This window comes from Misgurnus anguillicaudatus, chromosome 20 (assembly GCF_027580225.2).
Source record: "Misgurnus anguillicaudatus chromosome 20, ASM2758022v2, whole genome shotgun sequence".
Taxonomy (NCBI): domain Eukaryota; kingdom Metazoa; phylum Chordata; class Actinopteri; order Cypriniformes; family Cobitidae; genus Misgurnus; species Misgurnus anguillicaudatus.
In genome coordinates this window covers 17600770-17627730 of record NC_073356.2, presented here as the reverse complement: position 1 = coordinate 17627730, position 26961 = coordinate 17600770, and the positions used below count along the sequence as shown (strand labels likewise).

General features: G+C 39.7%; 1 protein-coding gene across 1 annotated transcript in view; it reads left to right on the top strand.

Annotated features, from left to right (window-relative positions):
* Positions 1-26961, top strand: part of ctnnal1 (catenin (cadherin-associated protein), alpha-like 1) — a 77614-nt gene continuing 50653 nt past the window's right edge. The window contains exon 1 of the mRNA XM_055219469.2: positions 1-323. Coding sequence (XP_055075444.2) covers positions 228-323 — 96 coding nt within the window. The 5' untranslated portion in view covers positions 1-227. The remainder of the gene's footprint in view (positions 324-26961) is intronic.

Sequence of the window (26961 nt, the reverse complement as noted above, 5' to 3'; positions counted from 1 at the left end):
TGCAGCAGTGCTGTGGTTGTTGTTAGGTATATTGCATGTACGTATAGTCTGTCAATCAGAGGCGGCGCGCGTGGATAATAGTGAACAACACAGAGGAGAAACGTGCATGTGGAAGCGGGTGATATTAATCGCGTGCTCTTAAACTACACCAAACACGCGCTTGCAGTATTTATAGACTCGTATCAAACTCGGGAGTTGTCGTGAGCATTAGGGTCTGACCGGCGGGAATGGCTTCGTCTCCGTGCGGCGGTGGGAACTTTGATTGCGGGCTCGAGATCCAAACTCGCTCGGTGGAGCAAACACTCATCCCGCTCGTGTCTCAGGTGAGTGAGTCAGGATCAAAGAAACTTCACGACTGGTTAAACATCACACAGGACTGGAAAACATGCTGCGGACAATAACAAACTTTACTTTTCCGTGTGTTGTGTAAAGATTTACAGAACGAGAACAGCGTCTGTAAACCTTTACATAACAAACTATTGTACTGTATGTAAACTATAGTTTACGCAGAATGTCAAGTTGTTTGATGACAGAAATGACTAATATCACAGTAGTCTCAATTCAGTAATTGCGGTTACTATGGTGTTTTGGCGGTAACTATGGTTATCCTGGTAAATTATGCAAGGACATTTTGTTATTAATTATATTCTGTAGGATCACATGCTAAACAAATGGAACCCCGGGGACTAAAACTTTGTGACAGGTTGTTTGAGAGACACTACCAAGTTTTGTTTTATAGACATATGTCAAAAGTCTCTCACACTTTTTTGATATGAGGCTTGACTTACACAAGTTTGAAAGTTGGCAAAACTAAGGCTTTTAAACATGCCTATGATTCCCAGAAATGGTGTTTTGGTGTTTGACAACATTAGGTTTCTGTGTGTGCGTGCGCGCAAATGCTGCTTTAACAGCTTAACATAATTCATACAGTTAGGAGTGGATTGGTTTGGTTCAGGATCATCTGTCATCTGTAGATCTGACATTATTAGTATTTCATTGATCTATTAGTTGAATTGAAGATGTGTACTGTGATAAAAGAGATGAATGTTGCAATGTCTTCTGGGAACATTAAGAGATGCTTGGTTTGAGTCACTGTTCCTCAATAGTTAGTGGTGCTTACCATTGGACTACTGATGGTAATGAGGCTAAAAGGTCAGTATTAGAAGACATGCTAATCAGCTATTCACCAGACCTTTGGGTAATAGGAGCTCTTTCAAAGCTTTCTGGAATCTGGACAATGGATTGTCCAAGTAGCCTTGGTCACAATAACCCTTCCCCCAACTACATCTAGTATGTTTGTGTCCTCCCTGTAAAAAGTATTGACCAGTTACAGATGAAAATATTTTGCTCTGAGTTTTTTTGACTGTGGTGTCAGACTCGGATACACGCGTCAAGTACAATTGTAACATGTTAGGAACGATTGGAGACCAAATTTGGAAACCTCTCCAATACTGAAGCTGATTTGATTATTTTCTTTGACGATTAGGTGTGATTTATACTTTTACTAGGTCAAAGCCTCTACGTCGTAGTAGGCTATGCGCCAGTTGTCATTTATACTTCTGCGTCGTTGTTTGCGTTCCCATGCAAATACACATGCAGATTGCTGGTAGGCAATGTCTACGGGCATTTATATAAGAGTAAAATTATGTTTAACTATTAAAAAATCTGTAAAATCCCTGTTTGCCATAGCCAGTTTTACTTAAAATGTATGAAGGACAGCGGTTGAGTTCAGAGGTCAGGTTCTGTATGAATAATAATAAGCTTGTTGGCGAAAAGGTTTTAAAAGCTTTTTTTCACAGTTGTGAAGTGCATCCACACAAGCTACCCCAGTTATCTGTTATAATTTCACACATGTGTAATAACTCTTATGTTGTTCTCCAACCAAGATCAGTGCTTCTGTGTTTCTGCATGTTGGCCCACATCAGCTTCAGTGAGACTGGCCTCTGTACCTCACAACTATTTAACTAACTAAATACCAATGTTATTGTATATAAAGGTAAAAGTGTGCTGTTGAGATCTATGACTTTTTTTTGCCCGACTTGCTTTAGGGCTGCACGATTAATTGCATGCAATTGTAATGCGCATCTCATCAGTAAAGCTGGTTCCATAATTTCTAGTAAACCACCATCACCTGCTTTCAGATGGAGCGACTTTTTTTTTAACACAGAGCTGTAGTTCACTAGCTGGATCAGGGTTCAACATAAAGGACTGCTCGGTGGCCCGGGGCCAGTTTGAGAGACGCTCGGGCTAGTAAACAGTATTGTCAGTGGCACGATTAGGCCAGTGCTTTGGCCTCAGTCACTAAAATATATTTTCTGCCTGTGGCCGTTTGTCTGTATGTATTCTTATTCAATATTACCATTGAGATACATTTTAAGGGTTGGGAACATTAACTTCTCAGCAATGTCATGAGGTTTCTCCTACCTTATTGGTGGTGTTGCATGTTACGTCAGCTGGTAGAGCAAAGAAACATTTATGGCCGGCGCCATCTAATTATGATTCCAAATGAAAACGTAATTATTTAACATTTTTGATTGGAAGAAGACATTTAATTGAGAAAAACTTGCTGAAAGAAACAATGCCTGTTTTGCACAGTTTGGCGTCAGTATTCAGGTAAAGCAGACAACTTTTTGTTGAAACAAAACCTCAAATCTCATGAGAAAAGCGATAGCACATATTGCCGATAACCCTTCATCTGGTCCAATGAACTTAATGGCGAGACGTATGAATGAAGATAATTTTAAGCGCATCGAGAAACATATATCAACACAGCATATTAATAACACAGTTTTATTTATATTGGTTCATTATCTTCCATACAAAAAGATTTCTTTGATACGAGTTCTCCATTTCTGTGCACAGTTAATACTGATATACCTGGAACTATTGAAAATATACCTGGAACTATTAAAAATATATCTGGAACTATTGAAATTTCAGAATTAGCCAATTGTCTTAACAAATAATGAATATGTATACAAATATATTTGACTTTTGAATTATTATTTTAAATATGTGACACTGAATTTTTTTTTGGTGGGGCCAGGACAAGTGAAAACCTGAACCACTACCCAATCGGGTCAGTATAAAAAAATATTTGCGTTGAGCCCTGTGAATTCCAATTGCTGATTAGCACAAAACTTTTTTTCGACAAAAACTATTTGTGAAATGATGACCATTAACTGATGTAATGCGACTAAAACGTAATTTTGTTCTCTTGCAATAAGTAATTCCAAAAACCGGCGAGTGTGTTTGGCCTCATATGGCGCCGCACAGAACGACATGCGTATGACATCAAAATACCGCGAGAGCGACTCAAAAAAGTAAAGCATACAGAGCAGTCGACTCCCGAATCGCTCTTGCGGTATTTTCATGTCATGTTACTTCTTGGTTCTTGTGGTGCCGCATGAAGACGCCTCCTCTTTCTTGTCCTCCAACCAACCATACCACGCCATGTTTAAAGAATAATCATGTGACATTTACACATGTCAGGTGACCTGTAAATGTGGAAAAACAGTTGCAGTTTTGCGATATATTCCGTGTTTGAATTGCCTAAAAAACTACTTTAGCCGAGTGTAAAAACCTTTTGGCGATATATGTGAGTTTAGGCGAAATTGACGTCCATTGGGTGCATTTTCTATCGCTACTTTAATTTGCACAATTTAAAGGGTAATGGAAATGCATCTACTGACAAGCTAGGCAATATCGCGTTCATAATCGCGGACTAATCGCCTGCTATAATGAACGCGATATTGCCTAGCTTGTCAGTAAACTACAGTATGTAGTAAATGCCCCTCCATCTAAAGGGGGGTGAAGCCTATTTGCACGGAACTGGCTTTACTGATGATGATAACTGCATGAGATTAATCGTGCACCCCTACTTGCTTGAAACAGTTGATGTTTTCAATGCACACACACATTGCAAAAAAGAAAAGCACAAAGAACATTATAATAGTTTAAAGTTTCTGTATCGGTATGTGCCATGGTCTTGGATTTTGAGCCAAAGCCAAGGACATGATTTATGAAATTACCAGCTCTTTGATCTGATCAGATTGCTTTAAACTCCTGTGACAAGTAAGGGTTATTATTACATATTTGTGCTAGCTGTGTCTTTTTTTTTTGCAGGACTAAGCTTTTGTTTCCCAGGAAAAGATTTTAGCTGTAATTGCCTAAAAATTCTTTCCCTGCCTGTTTATTAGGCCGAGCCCATATGCTTTTGTAGCTCTGCTCCTTTGCTCTGTTATGAAGTGAACCTCTGAAAGGTGATGAAGGTGAGAAAATTTGTGCACGTTCAGTTAAGCACACAGTCGTGCCACACATTCATTTCACATGCAAAGCCTTTGCAACCCCTTGTGACCTAGAAAAGGATTTTAAAGAGCTGTAAGGCTGTAATTTAAAAACATATTGTACACTTTAAAAACTGCTGGGATTCAACCCATGGTTGGGTAAAATATGGACAGACCCAACCAATGGTTTGAATTAATTGAGGTTAAAACAACTCGGCATACGTTGATTTAAACCGATGGCTGGGTTTGTCCATATTTTACCCAACCATGGGTTGAAACACCCCAACAATTTTTTGTGTGTGTGTGCTCTGCTTAAAGACTATTTGTTAAGAAAATCAACTTTAACAAGCCAAATGATCCATAATTTCCCTACTTGATGTAATCATAAAAGAATTTGTGTAGGAGGAAATTACATCACGGTTAAGATAACACATCAGCTAAACAGTAGGGGTTAACCTGGTGCCTCCTGTAGAGGATGTGTCAAGAAAGATGGATTAATGTGTGCTCATTGTAAACTGCATAGGATCACAGGGCCAAATACCTTCCCGTGCCAAAACAAAGCTGGCCTCATGTTAAGTATGCATAAACGTACGTATGCGCAAAGGCATGTTCTGTGCATTTGCTGAGCTGTGTGTAGTTGTTTGTGTCCCATTGTGTTTGCTTAACCAGAGGAGGTGTAAAAAAAGGAAGCTGAAACTGATAAGAGCTGTATTGTGAACCACAACCCCCAACCAGACAGAATCATCTGTAGCTATAACAAACAGATCTTGCTGTGGGCGAAATGCTTTTTCACATTAAGCCAGTCTTACATTTTAAAGGCAATTTTTTTGTAATAAAATATTCAAAAAACACTTACATAGCATGTGATATATAGTTACTTGCATTATCCCAAAAGTTCCCAAGAATTTCCCTTGAGTCCAACAAGTATTTAGGGACCTAATTCACATTCAAAGATGCTAAGATCCTAATGTAAAGATGTTCAAGAATATGTATACTGTATAAAATTAAGAGAAATATTTTTTTTAGTTATACTGTATGACTGAAAAACATTTCTTTTGAAGTGGTTTGGTAATTTTGGTAACGTGTGTGACCACTCAGTTCTAAAACCAAAAGTGGTTCTTGTAAATCTTTGTTGAAGGGCTGTGACTTCCATAGTCATTCAATGGTTTGTCTGATTTTAACAGCATTTGGTAATTCATAGCCTGCAGGTATAACCTTTTCAAGGCAGCTCTCAGACGTTGCCCATCTGATCAGGGATGCAGCATACCACTCAGTTTCTGCATCAGTGACAGCTTGGCCCTGTTCCGAGCTGTATTTACATTACATGGGTACGGGAGCTGTCATTAAGCAGGAAGAGATCTTAATCATGGCAATAGTTTAATGACATTCTTTCTTCCTAAGCTTGCGCTAAGTCTATGAAAAATCTGGAATAGAGGAGGACTCCCTTTGCCTTTAGCTATCTCGCTGTCATCGCTGATCTCAGGGCTCAAGGGTAATACTCATGGAAAGAAGCTGTCAGTTTGAGGAACATGTCAGCTATGTTTAGTGCTTCCTGTTGCTTTTCAGTCTTACAGTAGTTGTTGAATCGCCACAATAGCAGTGTAATAGTTTCGATGGTGTGCTCGCTGAGTGCCTTCAATAAAAAAATGAAGCACATGAAGAAATAAATAGTATCTTAAAAAGTATGTTAAAATCATACACTTAAATGGGATAAATATTTTTTATTTTACCGGAAGCGGGTCAGCTGACATATTGAGATCACATGATGATCTAAATTTATTTTCTGTAATCTTTATTATCTTTAGTTGCTAGATACTGTCACCAGGAATACATTTATCACAGCTGGCTACACATAAGGTGCATTTCTACAATGTCAAAGATGGATTTTCATGACATGAAGCGAATCTTTTCAAAATTTGCAAAAAATTATGTGCATTTACAAGTTGCCACATGGGTTTAATGTTCGCTATGTCAGAATTTAAATGGCAAATGTGTTTCTATCTCTTATTATTAGCATTTACTAGTAAAAAAAAACCTCAAGCAAGCGTAAAAATGTTTTTGCAAATTAAGATATTTTTATTCAAAATTTGTCATTTTTTCCAATCACTTGTTTCTGATGTGATACTTTAAAATGTGCATGAAATCAGGGTGATGGAAACATAGCTATTTGTAAATGGAAACTTTTTACTAGTGATAGGAAAATATATTGCAGAGGCCGATATTTGGACTTTTTTATTATGGGCATTCTTTTTTTATTGATGTTTGTAATAAAAAAAGAAACTCACGGTACATTCACACGGGGCAAAAGCCTTGACGCTTGACGGAAGGCTTGTCTGGAGCGTAGCCAACAGCCAATCACAGTGGCCGCAACGCATGCTCCGGTCTTCCATAAACGTAATTGGCTGGCTCTGCCTAGGTTATTTGCATAAGGCCATTTGATTGTCTGACGCACAAGTTGAAGCTTAAAAAGTTGAGAAATGTTCAACTGACGCGGCGCAGACGGATCCACAATTCAGTTCGGCAACGCATGACGTCACCCATTAAAAGTGAATGGGAACCATTACGCCCCGTGTGAATGTACCGTCCGTCAGTGTCACTCAATGTAAAGCCGAGGTCTGACAGTAAAATGACCAATCATTATTTACTTTTTAACATGACGTTTAACACTAGTTTAACACACTTATTCAAACGGTACCCTGAGATGTCAGATCCACATTAATTATGTCTTGTAAATATGTTTTAAAGCTCACATAACACACGCTGTTTCTGCATTTGTGATGTTATAGAGTATTATTACATCCTTTATATCTCCGAAGAGTCTTTAGTTTAATCAAATTTATAAAAGAAAGATTAGCTTTACTGATTCTTTCCGATAACGTACGAAAAACTGAAGAAGGAGGAGTTACTACTGCGGGAGGAGCGAGTACTTCATACCCGAACCCGACGTGCATAAATACATTTTTTTTAAAGAAAGACCCGACCCGAGACAAACCCGAGAAAATTAGACCCGAGTCCGACCCGAATGGAGCCGGATGTAAACGGCACTGATGTGTGTGCATTCTGCAGACCCACGCACAGCAGTCAGACAGAAAGAAACTCCGGTGGCCTTGCAACCAATTTGGCGAGCTGCTTCATTCGTTTTACTTTGTTATCTGACGACGACACCAACGTAACCGCTAAAATGTACATTTATAATTGACTGACATGTTTGTCTCAACGAAAATGAACCTTCCGACAACCACACAATGTCGCAAAGCGCTCTTGGCAAACAGATGAGAAGTTTGAAAAGGACATTGACGCACACAGGCGAGAGAGTTCGGGTCTTCTCGGGTCCGTTCAGAAAAAACACATTCATTTTTAAATTACTCGAGACCCGATGCCGCTATTATTGTACCCGACCCGTGTCCGAGGCACATGTGAAACTTTTAGACCCGAACTCGATCAGGTCTCGGGTCGGACCTCGGGTTTTCGGATCTAAGTGGACCCGTGAAGACCTCTAATTCGAAGTGCAAATACTCTGTAAAGCCCAACTGCTTTTTTGACACTTTGCCTATGTTTAGCATGAGGAAACAACTCTATAACTGTGTTAATAAGTCAGAATGCATGAAATACCATTGAACCACCCCTTTAAAGGCGGAGTCCACGATGTTTGAAAAACGGTTTGGAAAAGGAGACGGGCCGACAACCAAAACACACTTATAGCCAATCAAATCAAATTAAATGCCGGGTTGCGTATGTGTGGGGCGGGTCTATCAACAGAAGGTCCAGATTCTATTGGGGTAGGGGCGTGTTTGTTTAGGTGATTTCAAATATAAACATTGGCTTTCAAACATCATGGACTCCGCCTTTAAGTACTTTATAATTATAAATGTTATGCATAACAAATGTATTTTTACTTTCGCCAATTTTCTGTTTGTCTCTTATTTACTGTAATAACACTTTTGTTATCGGCCTCATATCGGCCTTTCTTAATATCGGTATCGACATTGGCCATTAAAACCCCCATTGGGTCACTCTCACTCACGGGTGTCAGTTTGTCCAATTCATCTGACACATCAGCCAGAGCATCGTAAACAAACAATTACAGAGTACATCTTTAACTAACACTTCACAACACTTTGAGATAATCAATCTTTGTTTTTGAGGTTGCCCACTCATTTGTATCTTTTCACCCTCTATATTGGCACAGAGATAGTGCTTGGCTCAAGTTGCTGTGTTTGTGGAATGTGAGGGGCTTGTGACAAATACCTACTTACCTTAACAGTCATTACAGAAGACTCATTATTCTTCTGTACTATACATTGCCTCATTTATTCTCTCCCTAGACAACAACAAAACTCCAACAAGCACTCCACTCGCTTGGGTTCCGTTGCAGCAGGATTGTATAACGGTTTTAAACAAATATTTTTGAATAGCTATTTCTTCTTTCACAGCTGAATGAGCAGAGTTGAGCCATTTTAGACTGGCTATAATGTAGGTGACCCATCTGTCACTTTAGACAGAGATTTTAATGACTTAAAGAATTTCATATGGTCGTATTTGGTAATTCTAAATGTTCAGCCCGGAGGAGCCCAAATGTTTATGAGGCATCTTATTTTTTTAAAGTCATCCATCCTCTGACCTGAGACACTGAGGTGTCAAGACTGGGTTATTACTAAAACAAGGCGCTTGAGGCAAAGGGGCATTAAGGGGGACCTCACGAAAACTGTTGAAATGTCGGTCATTTTTGAATCTAAAGTCACAATAATATGTATGTGTATATTTATATTTTTTTAAGTATAAATCAATTATTAAGTCAATTACAAATTTTAGGCAAAATCCAATATCCGCCATGTTATTCTGTCATCTTTTTCCCATATATATCCCATCCTTCGACAACATTTTCTTTATAGAAAAAATAACATTTTCTTTTGTGGTGAAATATTACCCAATGATCCTTAGGGATGTAACGGTATCAAAAAATCACGGTACGGTAGTATTTCGGTATGATGCCCACGGTACGGTAATTATTGAAACATTTGCAGGAAGAAAACAAAACAAATTAAGACTTGGAAAAACTCCCATAAGTGTTTATTAAACAAGACTGAACATTACAATGTACAAAGTGTAGTTAAGTGTTTACAATTTTCATAAAAAGGACAAAAAAATTAAGTTTCATTTTAGTTTGTCGACTTTAAACAACTCCCAATCAGTCAGGTTTTAAGAATTGAGTGACTCCCTCAATTGACCTAGTTTTTATTATTATTAATATTAATGCTAATGCTTGGTACTCCTATGAAAGCAACGGTTGTGATTGTAGAATCAAGAAAAGATGATGGGTTTTAAGATGGGTCAATTCCTGAAAACAAAAGCAACCCAGTAAAAAATGAAAATTGCTTACTTATTGTAGCTGGACTTAATACAGGGGCGCGTTTCCCAATCGGAAGTCTGCAGCCTCTATGAGTCGCATTTGTAGGCTGCATACGTAATGAAGACCGTCTTATTTCAAAATATTAACATTTTTCAAGTTGACTATTATTCTTATTAAATCGTATATTATTGTAACACGCTTATGACTTGCGAATGTAATACTCAGTTAACTTAAATACACCAGGCGTTTAATGACGGATGCAGCCTGCATATGCAACCTAAGGAGGCTGCAACCTTCTAATTGAGAAACGGCATACACACTCTGCTCATTCACGGATTTTTACTCACTCGTTTTTTGAATGTCCATCACATTTTGTCCTTCCTCGTTTCTTGTCACAGCGAACGCGAACTTTTTCGACACATCAGATTTAAAATCCGTGTTTCTTTTGCTTCCGCCATTGCCGCTCCACTTGTAGAGAGGCGTCAGAGTAGCACGCATGGGATTATGGGAATTGTAGTTCCCGCGTCCCTCCACTCCCTTTACTTGACCGGAAAAAAACTACACGTGTTGCCCGGAAGACCTAACGTTTTACTGATCATGTGACCACGGTGGTACCGGGAAAATCTTCTACCGCAATACCACGAAATTTATAATACCGTTACATCCCTAATGATCCTTGGCACAGAGTGTTCTTGTTGAGCCTGTCTAAACACAAACCAGGGCTTTTCTTACTTGTTGAATTCCTTCAGGAGTTGAATGATCTCAGAGCTGGGCTTAAATAAATCACCTGATACCTGAACACCATGCAAGGGCCTTTTGTGAAAGCATTTACCTCTTTTCTGTCTGCCGTGCCACTGTACTTTCAGACATGCCTTGTTAAACCACCATTCTTTAACTGCACAGCTGAGCGCCTTAAATACACAAGTGAAGCGTAATCTGTTCGGTAGACCATACACGTCTTTGTGAAAATAAGCACTTTAAACTACAAAAAGAAGTTTATTCGTTTACCTCAGAGCCTTTTTGGAGTAGAAAGATGCTAAGTCATTAAGATTAAAGTTAAATCAAGTGGCTTTTCAGAAGAGTGGCGCCCTTGATCATACCACGTCATGGATAAGTTGACTTTAAAGTGGTTAAAGCGCAGATGTGTCACCTGGTCAAAACGAAGAATGCAGTGGGAACGTCTTTGAAATCCGACTGCGCTTTCCAAATGCCTCTGGCACGTTGGCTGTACCCGGAGCTCAAGAATGAAAGTTCAGGTTTTGACATAAAGGCAGAGAAGGACCCAAGCACAAGTAGGAGAACATTTCCAGAGGACAGCGTTTATCCTTTTGATTCTCCCAGACGCTGGATCCCTTGATGCTCCCTCTATTAGGAAGATCTAAATGCAGCTCCTTGTGGTAATTACTTCCATCAATCATGTCAGCATCGAGCTGATGGGATTCACGCTGCACACCTCTTCTGTTGGCCAGATAAATCCTGATCTTGTTAATGTTGATGATGCTCACGTCAGCCCAGACATTTTTCTGACTGTACTCTGGCTGCTGTTGTATAGATATTCCTGAATGCTACTTACAATTCGTTTTATACAAAAGGTCCTGGAGAGACATGTTTATTAGCATTCCCATAATTCATCTCAATGGCGATTGTTGGACTGGAGCATGCAAACCATATCAAAGACCATTAGTAACCACAAGCTGGTGTTTTCCAAAGAGTAGACTTGACTCCAAGATGGTCTGGCACACATATTGACATCTGATTAGTTTGGGGAGTTGCTTTTATATCTTTATTGCCTCATAGGGTAGTGAAGAAGACCACAACTGGTGACAGGTGGCCTTCATACTAAAAGTGACAGCAGACACGGTTGTTTTTACTACATGTGATTTCATGATGCAGGTCAGTTACTGTTGGGGGGTTACTGTTTTTTTTTTGTTTTACTTTGATCTTTGAGATGTATTGTATGTTGCAGTGTTGGTGTCCAGCATCATGCATCAATCTTTGATTGGTCACCCTCTTTTTCACACCATTTTGACTTTAGGAAAATCTTCTGTCTAATCTTCTGTTGGTTTAAGCCATTTTATATATTTAATGGCCTTATTTCTGATGCCTCTGTGTGGAAAGGTTCATTCCTCTAGGCAAACACTGGTGTGGTCACTACATTCCTCAATGAGGGTTATGTTTCATCACTCTCACTGAGTGAACGAGACTACGTGTTTATGCATGGCCAATGAGTCTCTCGCTTTGTGTTGACAGGAGAAGAAAGAGGCCATAGGTCAGACCTACATGCACATTTGGAAGACTATGTGACAGGCTTGTAAAATTTGTGGGCCCAGGACAAATTTTGTTTATGGTCGGGCCCCTTTTCCTTTGAGGCCAGGCTACACCTTAGAGCACCTTGGGCTTGGGACAACATTCCTTGTTGTGTTCCCTAACTTCATCCACTGTGGTTAACCTTGAACCACTTTTTGAATTTGTAATGACAGAACATTGGGAGAACATTAGCAATGATGTACTGATATACTTTTTCTTTGTGTAAGATGCGAAGTGTAGGCTGATTTCTGTACAAATTGTAAGCATTATATAACCCTAAAATATTTTTTTTATTTGTGTCTTGACCAGCCCAACACAGCAGCATTGCCTCAATTAATGGCATGAGTTTGGGACTCATGGGAATCTGTTAATCTAACCAATGGCAGGCACAGGCAGTGTTTGGGAAAAGCAGTCGTTTTAGCCAGTTATGCTTGGGTTGCAGAAATCACACACTTTCCCCATTCCATTCATTTTCTAATATGTTTACCCGGCACTGACATCATATCAATATTACATTTCCAGCTGAGGCCTACCATTAATTGATTTCCTAGGGGATTAGCAGACAGAAAACAACATTGGATTGAAATTAATTGATTGTCTGAGGCTTTTCTGAAACACTGCCTTTTGTCATGAAGAACCAGAGCTGTCTGGATGGAGCTTTAAGTCTGTGTAAAGTGATCGTAAATATCACAGTGCAGAAAATTGTGTTATAACCACATAGACAAATTTGAATGATTAAAAAATCAACAAGTAAATAAAATGGGCAGCATTCTCTACTCTTAAACCCTGGGGGCGTGTCCGCTGTCACAGCTGAAACCACTCCCATTCGCGGGAAGTTTGCCTTCTCTTTCAACTTTCAGATACAGCTACAACTTAAAGGTGTAGTGTGTAAATTTTAGCGGCATCTAGTGGTAGGGTTGCAAATTGCAACCAACGGCTCAGTCCATGGCTCACCCCTCGCATCTGAAACGCATAGAGAAGCTATGGTAGCCACCACAGGACAAACATGTCATCGGCGCAGACAACCAAGTAAACAAAGTTTGTCCGTTAAGGGCTACTGTAGAAACATGGCGGCACAAAATGGCGACTTCCATGTAGGGGGACCCTCTGCGTATGTAGATAAAAATGTCTCATTCTAAGGTAATAAAAACATAACGGTACATTTATGTAAGGTCTTTATGCACCACTGATAATATAGTTATGTATATTATATTCTATTTCGGTCAAGAGATCCTTTTAAAAGTTACAAACTGCACCTTTAAATGGATGCTCACAATTGTTTTAGGGGCGTGGCCATGCTCTGTGGCTCCATTGTGTCATCGAACCATCGTTTTAGCCCAACCCAAATAATCCTGAACACAAAAATCTAGAAAAATTGTCTAACTCCACTATTCAGTACTACATAGTTCAAAGTCTTTCTAACGTGTTTCAGCAATACATTAATATATACATTATAATGTGTTCAGAAACAATTCTCTAAAAATGACTTTGCAAGATCAGGGAGAAAATCCAACACCTCATTCGCCAGGGATAAACTTTTGTAAAAGGCTTCTGCTGGCTTGTTGTAATGGCATGATTAGAAAAACAAGGTGATAATTGCAGTTTGGCTGCAGCGCTGTCTTCATCTAGACGCTCTGGGTGATAATGAATTAAACCGAAAGAGTTCAGTATTGATTTGTACTTCCAAAGCAATCAGCTGGCGAATTGAGTAACCATGTTTTTGCCACGTAGGACATGATGTTTCTCGATCAACATCCTTTTTTTTGTGGTTTGGACAATGTTCCCTTCAACCAGATTTTAAGGCTAGGTTTAGGGCTGGGGTTCTTAAGGGGCGTGCACACCAAAGCTTTTACGCCGGTGGTGGGTGTATGTTTTCAGTTGTTTCCAATGGAAGCGCAGGGTTTTTCAAAAAAGCCAGCTGGCGTTTTTTCACGCGGAAAGCCAGCGCTAGTCAAATTTTTAGTGCTCCCGCGCCGAGAGTTGAAAAATATTCAACTGTGAGTGTAAAACTCAGCTCGTCAATGTCAGTTTTCACACAGTGGTCTAATCACCGTGGTGTAGGGCAGGACAAATATTGCAACAACCAACCAGCGCATCGTATGACAGCAACTAAAGCACTCACTTTAAAAAAAGCTGGCAGTCAGCGTCCGCCTACTGTTTTCAGCCACGTTTAAACTAGGGCTGTGAAAATAACGCATTAGTTCAATTAATTAATCTGAGAAAAAATAACGCGTTAAAAAAATAACGCAGATTAATCCATTCCGTATTGACCTTTGAACCTGGATACATTCTAGCCACCATTTGACTGTAAAATAAAGGAGGTAGACGAGAACGCGCTGGCGGTGACTGGATCATTGACTGGAACATTTACTTATAAAAAAACGGCCTGATGGAAGTGATGATAAAAATAAAGTATGCAACGTCTGCAGCAAATAATTAGCATATCATAGAGTTCGTCCACTCTGAAGTACCACATCATACAAAGCACATGGAGTAAAGTTCCCCGTCGTTACACGGACTTGCAAAATTATTAAATTCACTTTTCATAAAGACGACGTGTATTCATCTTTTTAAGTGGGATGTGATCAAAGCCTGGTGTGGAGCAAAATCACGTTCCTCTCTCCACTGTAAGTGTTCTGTATTCACTACGCACCGGATCCACTCCGGGTTTTCTGGCTGTAGCGCGTAAGATGAGGTAAAACTTTATTTCAGCTAGCAAGGACATACTTATAATGCAGGAAGGCTCCGATGTTTTGGAGATCGATAAATGTGTAAAAGACCAATGGAGATTGACTTGGCTTAGCGGAATGATGAAGATTGGGATCAGAAAACCAAACAGCCAATTAACGTATGTCTTTGCACAGTATAGGTGTCCTGTATTTTGTGGGTAAATGATTTCTCTAGTACGTGATTACTCGCGTCCCGTTTTTGACTGCTACGTTGATCTAACCAGTGGCTGATAAAACGGGTTTTTTAAACTAGTGAGTACACTTTTATGTGGCACCACAAGAACCAAGAAGCAGATGACATCCAAATCCCGTGAGAGCAGTTCGAGAAATCATAACAGAAGACTGCTTCCTAAATGCTCTCGCGGTACTTTGATGTCATCCACCTGTCGGGTTCTTTATTTAAGGTTTATGTTCAATTGCACAAAAAAGCCCTGCAATTGATATTGCACTGTTAAACTTTTGTTAAATAATCTTCCTGAGGCACTTTATTTCCTTAGCATATTACATAAATATTTAATACTTTCATATAAAATTTAGATTAATTAATCACAGAGTATGTAATTAATTAGATTAAAAATTTTAATCGATTCACAGCCCTAGTTTAAACGCTTTGGTGTGCACACACCTTTATCTATCTGTTATATCACACTGCATTTTAGTTAGGGCTGCACAATATATCGTTTCAGCATCGATATTGTAATGTGCGTAGGGATGCAGCGATTAACCGGTTTCACTATTAACCGCGCTTTAAAATGTCACGGTTAAGTAACCGTAAAGCCTCCGCTACACCGCGTGTATTTGTTTCACGCACGCACACACAAACCAAATCCACGAACCACCAAGAGCCGCGTGCGGCATGCAACATGCTCGTTAGCGCACTGTATGACAAAGCTCCGCATTTAAAAGAATATGTGCGCGTGACACGTCTCTTGGTTGTTCGTGCATCTGGTGTGTGTGTGTGTGTGTGTGTGTGTGTGTCTGTGTGTCTGTGTGTCTGTGTGTGTGTGTCTGTGTGTCTGTGTGTCTGTGTGTGTGTGCATGCGTGCCTGCACGGGTGCGTGAAAGAGCCACACTCCAATCGGTCTGTGCAGCATTAAAAACCTCCTCCTCGCGGATCAAATCCGGGCGGGGTTCAATAACGTTTAATTATTTTAACGCGTTAATGATTTATGAATTAATAGCATGAGTAAACACTAGTGATGGGTCGTTCGCGAACGAGCCGCTCTAAGAGCTGATTCTTTGTAGTGAACGAGCAGAGCCGAATCTTCAGAGGCAGGCAGGGGTGGGACCGTAAGAGCCGGCTCTTCTAAGGGAGGCGAGCCAGAAGAGCCGAATCTATAAAAAGAGCCGGACTGCCATCACTAAAATGTAGAGCCGGAGCTTGAGCCGAAAGAGCCGAATCTATGGAAAGAACCGGACTGCCCATCACTAGTTAACACGTTAATGCTGCCAGTACAAAATGACTCGCAGAACCCAGTCCAGGATGACCCTTTGTTATTATTCGTTTTGAGAGGCTCTTATCATTTTTACTAATACTTCAAACAAATCAAAATAATATACATTTATTCAGTCCAAATATAAAATTACATTTATTCAAAAGATCATTAAAATGACCTACTACAGGTTTCAAAAGGCACCTATACTGTTTAAGTCAAAGCCTGCTAGGTTATTATTATTATAATTTGTCCAAGAATTACAGAAAAAATACACAAACTGAAAATACAAAAGAATTTAGCAATTGTTCAAAAATTTATTCATGTGATTTTTTACATTAATGTTGTAAAATAAATGAGTGCATAATAACCGTAATAACCGTGCAACCGTGATTATTTATCAGACTATAACCGTACCATTAAAATCTATAATCGTTGCATCCCTAAATGTGCGTATCTCCAGTATCTATTTCGGATGACTTTGTCATTGTTACTGAGTTACACTACGTGAATGGTTTCAAATGCAAGGCAGTTAATTCCTCTTAAACTCTCAAGTCATCTGGTGATGTCTTCCAGTGTTTGTCCTATCGAAATACACATAGCAGGAAAAGAGGTGCAACTATTGCAATAGTGGCCCACCTCCAGGGTTCCCACGGGTCCTTGAAATCCTTGAAAGTTTGTGAATCTAGGGGAAATAATTCAAGGCCCTGGGAAGTTTTTGAAAATATACATACAAGATACAGGTCATTGAAAGTGCTAGAATCAATTTTGTGCAAGAAGTTTTCTGGAAAAAATCCATATTATTCCCTGTGTTGTGTAGGATAATACCATCAAATTTCTAGCCTTTTAGGCACACGAATGCTTATATCTTCTGTATGCGAATGTTGATTCATATCAAACTGCTTTTTTGCATAGTTGTGTTTGTCACAAGGGAACGAGACGCTGCGTCTCACTTGCCATACTTCCTGCGTCCCTGTAACGCCGTCTTTGGCAATATTTCAGATAGCAATATACTTCCGGGGCTCCCGCATCACTCTGTCTTATTCGTTAAGCCTCACCATTGGTTGAATATGATATACACATTCAGACGCACTTACCCCTGGAAGCGTCCCCAAAGTGTCACTGCAGTGACGCAGCACGAGTTCCCTCGAAAGGGAACTGTAACAATGTATCTTAAAAGGTAACACGATTTGTAACCTTGCTCTCACTTGAAATGTGTCCCCACATTTAGTCCTTGAATTTGAGGGTATTAAACCTGGAAAGTCCTTGAATTTGAAGTTAACTAAGGTTTGGGAACCCTGCACCTCCACAACACCCCAAATTTTGTGTAGGCCTAATGTAAGTGTATTTATTGGTTAGGATTGTGTTTGTTGAAAGTTTTGAACACTAAATCAGGAAAAGATCAAAGAACACTACTTGCACAATCAAGGTGACCATTTTTATTCATATTCATATGACAATACGGTACAACGATGAAGTGATATCAGTATATATTTTCTTGCTTCCTGAGATGTCAGTACAGTACTGTAGGCCTATTCTTTTCAAACTTCCCGTATTTACTGAAGTACCTCTGAGACCACACACACAGCAAAGCGATCAGCTTTCCTTTTTCTATTATGCTTCCAGAGACATTTTTTTTTAAACCAGGCTTTATTAAAACCAGACATACAGCATGTCCTACAGCAGGTAACAGTATGCCAGGGATAAGGTGGACTCTATAGCCAGGACACACCCTCTTATAATAAAACAAGCCCACAGCCCCTTATGAAAACAAAGACAATGTATATCATTCCATGGATTAAGCCAAACACATAAAGTAGATGTTGTGGTAGAGTTGAATGATGGCTGTATTGAAACGGCAAGCATGCAAGCTTTGAATGAATGTTTTTACATGGTGTTTATAGCTGCAGGAGAGGGAAACGAGAGAATAAAGAGGCTTATTGTTGTAAGATGATTCCAGTAAGACCAAAGTAATTGAAGTTTTTTTTTAGGTAAAAGGTAACCATGATGAGATCTGATCATATTTAAAAGTACAGTAGGAATGTTGAAGAACCATAACATTACCTTAATACCATGTAACTATGTCTAAAACCATAGTAATACCTTGTACAATGTACTTAAGTACACTTTGAGAAATAAAGGTACAAAAGCTGTCACTGGGACAGTACCCTTACCTTTGTGCCCAAAGAGTGCATAATAATACCCCTAAGGTACATTTTGGTACTTTAAAGATATGTATTGGTACCTCAAATGCACATATTTGTACATTAATGGTACATATTAGGACTTTTTTTCAGGATACTGCCCCATTGACCGCTTTTGTACCTTTTAAGTGTATCTCTTAACCGTTATTGCTCTTTTCTATTGCATGGTACCCCACGGTTTGGGTCAGGTCGGGTCAGCTCACCTCACTGACATCGAGTTTAGTAACCCTTCGGAGTGGGAGGGATTATATTTGAGTTACATTATACATTTGACCAGCTAAGTTGAGTCTGTTTTTCTCTGCTTTCGTGACGCCCAGTTTTTTATTAAACATTTAAATGGATAATTTACAGCTCAAGTGCTGTTGATTCATTTTCTACTCGGTGTCTGCCAGCTTTGTTGCACCCACCTGACTTGTGGGCACATGTTAAGCTCTTCTCAATAATTAATAGCTGGCATTAAAGATAAATGTGATGCTAGCTATGTAAGTATTCACCTGTCAATAACCGAGAAGCTGTGCAGTCGGGCTTTTCAGCACAGTCGGACACCGTCCATGTCAAATAGGGGCAGAAAACACTGACTTTTGCAGAGTTTGTGTCGAGCAAACTTTAAATGAATCCTATGCTTTGGTTTGTCTTCATCTCCTTAAGCAGATGGGTTGGTTATTGTTTTCTCCTTCCATCAGCTAGAAGGTTGAGCAAGAGGTTTCTTTCTCTCCTCTTGACTCATCAGTCCAGGCAAATGAAGAAATGTGACAACAGAATGGACAAGTCCTCAAGGTCTCCCCCTCCTCTGTTAAATACTCTTTAAACAGAAATAGCTTGTGCTCTTCCCACTCTGCAGTGAGTCATCGCTGAACACTCTGGTGTGACATTGTGTTATCTCTCCCCAGGAAGAGGTCTGACATCATTCTCAATGTACAGTAGTTTGGGAAAATCTCAGTTTGCTTTTGTTATCTTTGTTATTAGGAATCTCTAGTATCCAAATTAACTTATGCCTCATGCAGAAACTGTCATTGTTTACATAGACTGATGTTGTTTCAAACTTTCTTTGGAACGCATTCTGAGACTTGTTGGTGGTTATTACAAAATAATATTTCCAAAAAGTTGGACTGAGGCTTTTAAACTTCAAACAGGATGCACCACATAAAATGATTTAACGCAAGCTTGTGCGAAGATATTTCACATTTTGCTGCATATCAAAGTTTAAGTCTTGAACTTTTATAACTGAATTCGTATCACATCAAGATATGTGACCGGTAGAAAACTGGTGCGTCACGGCGTGACCTTTCTCTCTACTGAAATGCAAAGATGGATGAAGTCACGAAGCCAACAAACTTATAAAGACAAAGCGCTTCCCGCTCATGCTCGCAGTAAGATCCTTAAATACTGTCTAGTGTGACCACCCTTAAAGGGACACTCCACTTTTTTTGAAAATAGGCTCATTTTCCAGCTCCCCTAGAGTTAGACATTTCATTTCTACTGTTTTGGAATCCATTCAGCCGATTTTCAGGTCTGGCATACCACTTTTAGCATAGCTTAGCATAATTCATTGAATTTGATTAGACCATTAGCATCGCAATTAAAACAAATTTTCCTATTTAAAACTTGACTCTTCTGTAATTACATTGTGTACTTAAATTGACGGAAAATTAAAAGTTGTGATTTTCTAGGCAGATATAGCAAGGACTATACTCTCATTCCGGCGTAATAATCAAGGACTTTGCTGTTGTAACATGGCTGCAGCAGGCGCAATGATATTACGCAGTGCCTGAAAATAGTCCCCTTAGTAACTTTCAATAGCAGGGACTAGACTATTTTTGGGCACTGCGTAAAATTGCGGTACACAATGTTTTAAATAGGAAAAATATTGAACCCCTTTGGTCATTTTTAAGCACGATGCTAATGGTCTAATCAGATTCAATGAATTATGCTAAGCTATGCTAAAAGTGGTACTGCCAGACCCGGAGATCGGCTAAATGGAATTCAAAAAGTTAAAAATCTAATGTTTAACTCTAGGGGAGCTGAAAATGAGCCTATTTTCAAAAAAAGTGGAGTGTCCCTTTAAAGCAATATTAAATAAGTGTTCTGAGTCTATCACACCACAAAAAAAATTTATTAACCACCCAGCCAAATTGAATGATAAAAAAGGCCAAGTTAATGAAATAAGTTATTAAAATCTTGGAAAAATTAGCTGGATTCTCGCTGAGCATGTCCGCTGTTGCCACTAAAACCATGCCCACTCGTGTAAAAGCTGCCATCTCTCTCAACTGTCAAATACTGTTGCAACCTGAATGGATGCTTGCGACTGTGCAGGCGAACCACTGATGAAGTTATTAGGTGTGTTCGAGATCATCCGGCGCTGCGCAAACCGATCGGTGAGGTTTGCTGCTTGCAGTCGAGGGAGGAGCTGAAGATGGAGCTGTCAAGCTGGACACCTGCTGCTTGCCGTAGTGACGTGTGCCCCGTGTTTCCTTTTTTTAAATCGCGAATGAAGTGATTTAGATGGTGAATTTGATAAAAACAAACCTTTTAATAAAAAGTTGCAACCAGAAACACTTTATATCAAATATATTAATTGCTGTTTATTATTATATGCCTGAAAATAACGTTCACTACATCATTAAAACACCAATAGAGTTTGTTCTTTAGCGTCTTTTCATTTATATTTTATTACATGGCACAATATAACATATTCAGATATATTAATGAGTTACCTGTTATAAAAACATATATATTTATAATGTTTATTAGTGGAACTAAAGGTTGGATTAAACATGAAACGCACGTGATCATTGTCATCAGTGAGACGACCAATCACGAAGAGCTGTGTTGTCATCAGAACTTTGTGCAGCCGTTTCAAGTCAGCCGCTGATTGGTCTGCGCAGCGCAGCATGAAGTCGAACACACCTATTATTTTGTTAGGGGCGGAGTCATGCTCAGTGGCTCCAGTATGTCATCGAGCCATGATTTCAGGCCCGCCCAAAAACCTAAACTCCACAATTCAGTACTACATAGTTCACAGTCTTTGTAATGTGTTACATTTTTTAAATGTATAATGTTTGTACTTTTTTGAATTTTTTTTGATTAACTGCATTTATAATTTATCAGTTTCGTCAGTCGTCCATCAGTGTAGTGTCAGTCTTAATGTTATTCTGTTGTTTTACACTGTTTGTCTTCTCACTAAATTGCTGGCATGTGGTCCATTTCAAAGATGGAGATGCATTCATATTTTACACTCTCGCAACTTCTTTCTTTAAAATAATTTGAAAAAACTTCTTGTAAGGAAACTTCAGCATAAAGGCTGAGCTGAGTCTGTTTGAAAACATATGCGAGTGTTAATTATAGTCCATGGGCATATGCTGCCATTTGTTTCAGCTTGCCTTTTTCCTAATATGGGTCTGAATGCGATTTCTTAAACGCGTAAGGGTTGCTGCCGATGAAAAGGTTGCATGGCTGGTGTGCGTTGAACTGTAAATGTATACTCATTTTCACCCTACCGGGACACCTGGTGCATGAACTGTTGGGACTTGGCTTATCATCTTTGTCAAAGCTGGAGGCGAAAATGGCTTTGTGTTGTGACATACGTGACCTCTCACTTTCAGCCAAGCCATTAGAGGGTGAGAAGAAGATTTCTCAGGAGAATGACACAAAGAAGGATTTGCTATGTATGTGGCAAGGCATGATGCGTGGAATATAAAGGGAAGATATTAAACTGCATTTTTACATTTTGAAAAGATAATGTGATGTGAAAAGTGCTTACCTGTTCGAAACCTGCTACCATGATCCTACGGTGCTAGGAATTATTACTAGGGTGTCTGGGTGGTTGCTACCTACCAGGTGGTTGTTTACTGAGCCAAGTAAAAAAAAGCTTGGTCTCAAACATTTATGATACAATACAGACTTGGCGCATTAGAAATTAAAAACATTACATTTTGAGATTAAAGGATGTCCCTGACTCATGATTGAACTACAACTCTCACCCTTCGGATGACTACAGAATGTTAAACCAATCATCCATACCCACAATGCACCTCAGTTCACTTGTTCCACGTTAATGTACCTCACCTCTTCCCTCAATGTAATAGTGTAGTCTTACAGTAACGACAAGGTCAGAGTCACTGTGTGCTTTAGGTCTTTTGTGCGAGAAGTTTCAGCGAGCAGTCACGTTGCCAGATCCCTCCCTCCATCCCTCTGGAGTCAGTTATCACGCTTACATCGGATTGCTGCAGAATGAAAGAGCTTTATTGTGCTCTGCTGAATCTGCTGAATGAGCTGTGAGAAGTGAAAAGGATGTGCAACGTAAATGTGCCACTTTTTATCACAAGGCAATGAGTTAGTCAGCCTTGGGACATGTACGCGTTTCAGATGACTTTAGATCTGAAGAGTAGGACAGATTCAAATGGAAACGTGTTTATATCAGTTAAATACAATGTGAAATCAGAATTTCTTTGTCAGTTTTGCATGATTTATTCGATTCTGTTGATGTTATCAAGGCTATGTGGGCGTGAAGAAACAATAGTGCCGCAAAAACAATGTTTTTTTTTTATTGAAACAAGGTACGAAATGGAAACAGGGGGGGGGGTGGGATTTTGCATAATTGTTGCAAAATTTGCCATTTTTTCTGTATTATGGATGGAGGAAATGCATGATGGCGGCATAAATGGTGTTAGCCGAAAAAGGAAAGTCGTTTTGGAAGCAGAACAAGTTACCGATTCAGTTAATTGACAGCTTTATCTCCTGGCTTCCTACAGTACACAAAACTGTATGCCTTCTTTTAACAGTGTTGGTGCGGATCAAGTGTGGATGAAATGGAGTTAAACACCAGTCGTATACAGTGATTAAATGCCAGGCCATTTGACATTCGTGCTGTTGTGCAGCCAATAATTCTTGGCAAGGTAGAAAGAACACCAATCACTGGGTATTATTAGCCCCTCCGTTCCAAGAGCACTATGTAGTCCGTCTTCCCATTTCCCTCCTCGTCCAGCCATTCATCTCTCCACTAAAGCACATCTGCGTTAAATCACACGGAAAAGCAGCACTGAACGTCTCCTGTGTTGAGTTCCCAGGTACATAGACTGCGCTTTTCTTCCGCCGCTGTCGTATCGAGTCTGCAAACAGATGAAAGTACTTTTCCCATCATGTCTGGTTTCTCAAATAGTACACCTTTGTGATGGAGCCTAAGAAATGGAGGCTGTACCGGCGGTCTTAGCACATGGCCTGAAGGTATAAAGGGAAACTTTTCTGCTTCACTTGATAGCTATTAGATATGCTGCATCTGCTAATACTTTTGAATGCTTCTTGATGTCTTTTTGCACACGACGAACACATTTTCCAAGCTTGGGAAATGGTTGTCTCACTTGGTCCGCCTAATCTAAGGCCACCATCGTATAACCTGTCAGGCATTTTAAAGGATGAAAGGAAAGGCATGCATGCATTGCAATGCCCCCCAAACCACATGTGGCTTGCCTTGATGTTGAGCCTGAAGATGACCCACAATGCCCTGCATGATACAGTATGCTTGTTCTTGTCCGCAAAGGTTTACACGCTATCTTTTCTAATAAGCTGTGTTTGCTATTCTTTCTTTGTGAAGCTCAGTGACTGTAATATTTCCACTTCAAGTCATTCTTTTCAAGGAAAATATGTGCTTTGGCTTCGTGTTTGGCCCTCTGCCTGTTTGGCCACACATTGTACAGTAATGAGCGTATGGGCATGGCTCAGCGAGTTTGTGTTGAGTGGAGACCCATTGTACCTCAGCAAAACCCCCTCTGGTTAGACTTAGCCACAGTTGATGCGGTAATGACCATGAAGAGAGTCTCTGTGTGGGAGGGCAATTATTCAGTTGGGCCTGTGCTGTCTAAATTGTATAAGTTATTGTAAAGGGACCTCTGAAATCCTTTGGGCAATTTGAGGTGGAAGCTATATTGATACAGTAAGTAGAGAAGGCAGGTTTCGATTTAATAACCGAGGGGCAACCTTCCGATCTCTCAACACGAAAGTGACTTAAACTGCATTGCATTGAGTGGCTTCTAGAGGCTGGCACCAAAAGGGGTCAATTCCCATAGACCCCCCATGTTAAAATGGCCAACTTTATAGCAGAAAATAATGTTTACAGCCAGATACAAAAAGTGTTTTTGGTCTATATAGCTAATTTATACCTTCATGGCAACTGTGAGGGGGTGAATTTTTTTGTAACTCATCAGTTAAAATTATATTAAAGGGACACTCCACTTTTTTTGAAATTAGGCTAATTTTCTAGCTTCCCTAGAGTTAAACATTTGATTTTTACCATTTTGGAATCCATTCAGCTGATCTCCAGGTCTGGTGCTACCACTTTTAGCTTAGCTTAGCATAATCCATTGAATCTGATTAGACCATTAGCATTACGCTCAAAAATAACCAAAGTGTTTCGTTATTTTTCCTATTTAAAACTTGACTCTGCTGTAGTTACATTGTGTATTAAGACCGATGGAAAATTAAAAGTTGCGATTTTCTGGGCAGATATGACTAGGAACTATACTCTCATTCTGGTGTAATAATCAAGTGCTGCCGTAACATGGGTGCAGCAGATGCAATGATATTACGCAGCGCCCGAAAATAGTCCCCTTTGTAACTTTCAATAGCAGGGGACTATTTTCGAGCACTGCGTTATATCAATGCTTTGGTTATTTTTGAGTGCGATGCTAATGGTCTAATCAGATTCAATGGATTATGCTAAGCTATGCTAAAAGTGGTACCTGCAGACCTGGAGATCGGCTGAATGGATTCCAAAACTGCAAAAATCAAATGTTTAACTCTAGGGGAGCTGGAAAATGAGCCTATTTTCTAAAAGTGGCGTGTCCCTTTCAAGTTATGCAATTAAAGGCATGGCCACTTGAGTGACGGGTGAACTGCCACTGCTGTCACTACCATCGAGTTAGGCAGGTGTGGTTTCCACAACCAGCCACCTCTACTTCACCCACGCTCACTTCTTTACGCTGTGTTGCGCTGCCGAGATGGCGATGGCAAGCTTCAAATAAGCTCTTCACAAACTTATGGGAGACGTCAAGGACACTACGTCCATATTTTTTAGAGTCTATAATAACAGCAGAACAATTTTAGTATTTAAAGGTATGGTTCACCCAACAATGATTTACTCACCCCCATTTTGTACACTGTAAAAAATACTTTGATGCCTTAACATTTTTTGTTGAATCAACTTGGATTTACAAGTCATTTCAACTTACTATTATTTATCTTGACTAGTGATGAGTTGTTATAACTACAGGTGAGTTGTTATAACTTAAAAAATTAAGTTGACTTTTCTAAACTATATTTTATAAGTTGTGAAAACTCGTCTCTGTTGACATGACTTGGAAATCTTTGATGATTCAACAAAACATTTTAAGGCAGCAAAGTTTTTTTACAGTGTACCAAAGCAGTGGGACTTCTTCTTTTTTGTAAGGAAGAAATTTAAAATAACAGCATGAGTTTCTGGGGAAACTATATCTCTAAGTTGTTTTCACAAGTGATTTTAAAGTACTACAGATCCAGTATGCAACAAACATGCATTTTAATAGTGTTGACGTTTGCAGAGTCAGTTTTCCTTCTGTAGCAACATGCTATAATCTTCAGAAAGTGCTGGATTTGCATTTTTAAATTATTGTTATTATGCGTTCCTGACAACCATTTACGTCTTGTTAATCACTTAATTACAAGTTGGCAACTTTGAATTTTGTGAGAGTTTTTATGAACGGTTAAATGTAGTTACGTGGAAACCTCTACAGATGATATATGCCATTCTTACCTGGTGTGCTTTGTGTTCTTCATTGTTTTTGTTAAAAATTAGCTAATGTCAGCAACAAATCCAACCATGTTCATTTTGGCATTATGAGTGTTTCCATGGCAACAAATCATTTCTGAGTCCAAGGACCCGAGCAGCTCATATGCTGTACAGATGTATGCGTATTAGGGGTGTAACGGTACGTGTATTCGAACCGGACCGTTTCGGTTCAGGGCTTTCGGCACGGTGCACACGTGCACCGAAAGGCCGAATGCATTTTGTGTGTGCATGTGCGGAACATAATACGTGTGTTTCCGCACGAACATATTAAGTGGCGGAAGTCTCCGCGTTCAGCGCAAGTCTTCTGTCAAACATATAACATAATTCGGCCCGCAGAAAGATTTTTATTTACTTAGTTGTATATTCATTTGATTATTGATGTAAACGTTTACGTGTCGTATCTAAAAGCGCATGTTAAACGCGTGTCAACGCGCTGCTTTGTTCTTTCAAAAGTCCGTGAGAGGATGCGCGTCTTTCGTTGCTACGCAATCATGAGACGCGCTTTCTGTGACAGCGAGAATAAGGAATGCGTGATCAGATTTTTCATCTGCACATCACGTCAATCATATCATTGTCACAATGCGATCAGCTGGTCGGGACAGAGAAGAGCTGTAACCCGGGCTTACTCAGCTGTTACTCAGCTGCGGAGGGGTTCGTAAGTAAAGTCACAGCTTACATTGATGACAAAAGCAAAGATTAGGAGAAACGTGCAAAAGATCAAAGATGCTATGTATGCAGCCAGGGGCGCCGTAAGGGGGGGTTCAGAGTATGCCAGGCATATGGGCCCATGAGTACGCTAGGGGGCCCCACCGTCAGCACTTTTCCGTTTTTTT